Source organism: Oncorhynchus mykiss, chromosome 25 (assembly GCF_057628025.1).
Source record: "Oncorhynchus mykiss isolate SJ-2025 chromosome 25, ASM5762802v1, whole genome shotgun sequence".
NCBI classification, from domain to species: domain Eukaryota; kingdom Metazoa; phylum Chordata; class Actinopteri; order Salmoniformes; family Salmonidae; genus Oncorhynchus; species Oncorhynchus mykiss.
Genome location: NC_143046.1, coordinates 56,149,368 through 56,154,306, shown reverse-complemented (window position 1 = coordinate 56,154,306; position 4,939 = coordinate 56,149,368). Strand labels below are relative to the sequence as shown.

The window sequence follows — 4,939 nt, the reverse complement described above, 5'->3', positions numbered from 1 at the left end:
TCAAGCAGTCTTTTTTTTCCTTTGATCCCCGTTTTTGTCCTTTAAGCAGGTCAGTTCCGGTGGCTAGGCTGTCCAGTATTCCCGTCATTCTCAGACTGACTTATGGGATGCCTGCTTCCTCCCCAACTCTGTGGGATATGAGTCCTACATCCTCCAGGTTGATGAAGCATCCAGCCTGGCATCTGTGTCTGAAGAAATTACCTTGAGGGACCAAATGACCCTGTCATTCGGTGTTATAGTCAGATCACAGGAGATACTGTATACACATACCGTTGGGGCCCATCATTACAGAGCTAGTTTACTCTCCATAGATCGCGATTCAATCCGATTGCCGGTTACAGGCGTTCTTTAAAAGGCAATATGCAGCTTTTACTGTGAATGGGTTCTCCGCGACGAGAGAACACAGCCTTCAAAAACGGAAATGCCTATAACCGGTGATCAGATTGAATCCCGGGCTGTACTCTCTGATAGAGTTCAGTGTGGATGTAAACCTTGGTTGTAGTGGTATGGCACCAGAACACAAGTTAGAAGACATGGACATGGCCCATACATAGGATTGGGCTGTAGTGGGTTTGACCATTCTCCACCAGAGGGAGCTCTTGTTGCATTACTATTATATTTAGTGTATTGCCCAGGAAGTTACAAATTTAGTAGTCGAGCACTCTTAAAATCACCGTACTACACAGCATTTACACACTTAAACCACTTTGAAAAGCAATAATACACTTAAATGCAAGAGAAGAAAACACTGGGAATTATTCCATTTTATTATTCCAGTTTCCCCATTTATTTTGCACAATAGGTTTGAGTCAATGCTGTGATCCAGAGTCAATGAGTGTGAATGGAATAGCTTCTCAGCCTTGGTTTGTGTGTACACTACTAGACTACACACTGAACACCAGCTGGAAAACAGCACGTCACCACAGTGCATTCAAAGACAGTTACTGCCAAGGTCATTCTCTTATTTTATACATTTAAATATCAACAGAATCTATGTACATTTACAGATGAGCCATCCTATTTCCAGTGAGTTAACATGGTGTGGCAGATACATGCGACGCCTCTTGTCGTCGTCTATCGTAGTTCAGTCACAATTGAGAGTACTGTATGTCCCATTTAAGATAAAACATCAAACATGTATAGAGAAGAGTTGCTCTGCAACCAAAGTCAGACATTACGTCAAATGCTTTGTAAGAATATTACATTTTAAAACATACTCTTCAGTATGGGACCTAGGATATATAAAACAAGGGTGGTCTGTAACTAATGCTGGTCCCAGCTAGTTGTGGACTATGGTAGAATTCTAGGCTGAGCACTATGAATCAGATTGAATACTATGGTAGGTGTGTGTAAGTGTGAGTAAAAGTAGTTGCATTGTCCTTTTCAAGTGTGTCATTTGGTATTGCCATCCCCCTTACAATGTCACCTCAAAGGACAAGTTATTTTTAGTACAATGACAACTATGTGCATGTGTGTCCACATGTACCTCTGTGTGCGCCATTTGGTAGCCTGCTGTCTACTACAGATTTTTTATTAAAAGCCACAGGACAGGAGCACTTGCCCCATGAGGTGCATAAACCCCTCTGCAGAGCTCTCTCTCACTGTCTATGTCCCAAATGGCATCATATTCCCTAAATAGTGCACTACTTTTGGCCACAGAAAGATGGTGGTTCACAACTAAAAGTGTGATCTATGCAGCGAAGATAGTTCACAACATCCATTTCACTGATGATATTGATATTATAGCTAAAAGGGTAAGAAGTGCAACAATGAGGCATTTTATAAACAGAGTAAAAAGGTGTCAGATGGGCTAATGCAGTAAATCTAGCACCACACTGTAGGCCATGGAGATGATGTGCTGTAAGTAACTTCTATTGTTTCAAACTGATATGCATGCAGGTCAGCGCACACAGTAGGATAGTGAGCCTGGGTTCTCCCAGTTAAATACAGGCCTAAATATACCCCCGACAACCCCCTGTTGTTACTAAGGGCTGTTTAGAAATGGGGACAGTGGATGACCCATAGGGGAGGACTCCTAGCATATTACTGGGTTAGCACCATTTTGAATTAAGTTTAACGAGTGGTGTAGTGGTGGGTATACGCAGCCTTACACCCACTTTCTTTCGTGGGCGTTGCGTATCCTCAATTTCTTAATCCCACTATGTATATCAAAGTAGGCTAGTGTGGTGGAAGGTATACGCCGTATCAATTAATAAGGCTGATGGATCCGATCAGAATATTTAGTTTAAAACGTTGATTCACTATTATTTCTTCACATTTTAAGCGCAGTAATGTGCACGTGGGCGGTCGGGTTACACGCAAATGTTCCAAAACGCAATTTGCAGGGAAACGCAGTTTTAAAAATGTGCACTGCACATGCGAGCGGCTTCATAGACGGAGACATTTTGAAAGATGGGGAGATCTAAAGATTTAAACAATGAAAGATTTAAAAACCAATAGAACAGGAGCGTGGAATATGAGGATGTCTTTATAAAATAATTACCTCCATGTTTATGTGGTGGGATTTTAACTATAGGCTACTTTTAAGAATGTAAGACATGCCCCATAATATGACGTTTGAAACCTGGACGTTTAATAATTAAGGAACAGGAAAAAATATAGCAAAGCTAATCATAGGCCTAATCACCTTCTTGTAGCCTAGATGGAAAGGCTTTCCCCCCAAAAAAAACTCTACATTTAATGTAAACTAGGTGCATGTCCATTCATGCACCTGGACATGCACCTGTTGTGGACTTAGAAAAACAACTAAATTGGATGTTCATTTAAAAAGTGAGACTTGCAGAGAATTTGTTTGACTGAATATTTCTGACTCTGTTGACAGCCTAATTTATTTGTTTCAATAGTAGTCCTACTATCAGACTACTAGCACAGTACAGGTTGGGTTTCCTGAACTGTTAAAGACCAACATGGGATTTATCATTTTTTTGTCATAGAGTTTTTCACACAGGCGCCTTTCCTTCACCAAGCAGGCCTTTGGGATTTATTTTTTGCCAAATTATAGTATACCCACTTCTCCAGGCACCACTCCGCCACTGAGTCTGCTTCCCACATTGTGAGTGCTATAAAGTTGACATGCCTTTGCCTATTAAGCAGTTAAGCGTTTAGAAATGGTTCACCTTTTAACCATGCAAGGAGATGGAATGTAAGCATATAGACTATATTCACATTAACAATAAGTGAAAGAAATCCTAAAGATACACATTACTGTCCCTGTCAGCTGTCCTTGAAGAACTTTCTGTACAATTCACAAAACAACAGAGTGAAATAGTTATTAACAGAACCTTCATTTTGTCAATAATCCTCTAAATGTCACGACCAGGATAAATAAGCAGAAAGTGCATTTTATTGCAAGAGGTTATCTACTACAATCATCGTTTTTTTTTATGTCAGATGGTGTCAGAAGTCAAAACACAGTTTCCCCACGAGCCTTTGCAGGCTTGGCCTAAAAAAGAGTGATATGACATCACATGACATTCCTGGAGTAAAGGGTGTATCTGTTGTCATGGCAACAGACTGTATAGCCAAAGCATTGGGCAGCGACACTTCACTCTTCTTTAGTGTCGGTGCAGGCACAAGCTTTGATGATGACAAAGATAATTTTGCCACAGAAATGTGGGGAGGTGGAGGGCATTTCCATGGTTTCCATTCCAGGTCCTGTGTTGACCTCTGGTGACCTTTGACCTTCAGTCCATGATGAAGTGTACAAATGTGACGGGGAAAGCCCCCCTCCTCATAGGTTCTCCTTCGATGTGGCCCAGCTGGGAGAGAACAGAAGAGAGGCACAACGTAACACAATGATATTTGGGACAAAACACGTTTTGCATATAGTGCCTTCGGAAAGTATTCAGACCTTGAGTTGTTCCAGGTTTTGTTACGTTACAGCCTTATTCTAAAATAGATCAAATACAAATGAATTAAATACACACAACACCCTACAATGACAAAGTGAAAACAGTTTTGTAGAAATGTTAGCAAACTTATTACAAATGTATTTAAAAAAAACTTATTTACATAAGTATTCAGACCCTTTGCTATGAGACTCGAGATTGAGCTCAGGTGCAACCTGTTAACATTAGAAACATCTCAAGGATGATCAAACTCAGCAACAAAAAAAAAACGTCCCATTTTCAGGACCCTGTCTTTCAAAGATAATTCGTAAAAATCCAAATAACTTCATAGATCTTCATTGTAAAGGGTTTAAACACTGTTTCCCACGTTTGTTCAATGAACCGTAAACAATTAAGGAACATGCACCTGTGGAACGGTCATTAAGACACTAACATCTTACAGACGGTATGCAATTATGGTCAGTTATGAAAACTTGGGACACTAAAGAGGCCATTCTACTGACTCTGAAAAACACCAAAAGAAAGATGCCCAGGATCCCTGCTCATCTGCGTGAAAATGCATTAGGCATGCTGCAGGGAGGCATGAGGACTGCAGATGTGGGCAGGGAAATAAATTGTGAGACGCCCAAGACAGCACTACAGGGAGACAGGACGGACAGCTGATCGTCCTAGCATGGGCAGACCATGTGTAACAACACCTGCACGTCCGAACATCACACCTCCAGTGCTCAGACTGTCTGCAATCGGCGGAGAGAGGCTGGACTGGGGGTTTGTAAGCCTGTTGTAAGGCAGGTCCTCACCAGACATCACCGGCAACAACGTCGCCTATAGGCACAAACCCACCGTCGCTGGACCAGACAGAACTGGCAAAAAGTGCTCTTCACTGACGAGTCGCGGTTTCGTCTCACCAGGGGTAATGGTCAGATTCACGTTTATTGTCGAAGGAATGAGCGTTACACTGAGGCCTGGACTGCAGTGGGATCGATTTGGAGGTGGAGGGTCCGTCATGGTCTGGGCGGTGTCACAACATCATCGGACTGCGCTTGTTGTCATTGCAGGCAATCTCAACG

At 42.0% G+C, this 4,939-nt stretch overlaps 1 protein-coding gene across 5 annotated transcripts in view; it reads right to left on the bottom strand.

Moving 5' to 3' along the window:
- Positions 1–749: 749 nt before the first annotated feature.
- The window catches only part of asap2a (ArfGAP with SH3 domain, ankyrin repeat and PH domain 2a), a 97,861-nt gene continuing 93,671 nt past the window's right edge, over positions 750–4,939 (bottom strand). For all 5 annotated transcript variants that reach the window (XM_036963079.2, XM_090220577.1, XM_036963080.2 and 2 more), the window contains one exon: positions 750–3,779. In XM_036963079.2, coding sequence (XP_036818974.1) covers positions 3,705–3,779 — 75 coding nt within the window. In that variant the 3' untranslated portion in view covers positions 750–3,704. The remainder of the gene's footprint in view (positions 3,780–4,939) is intronic.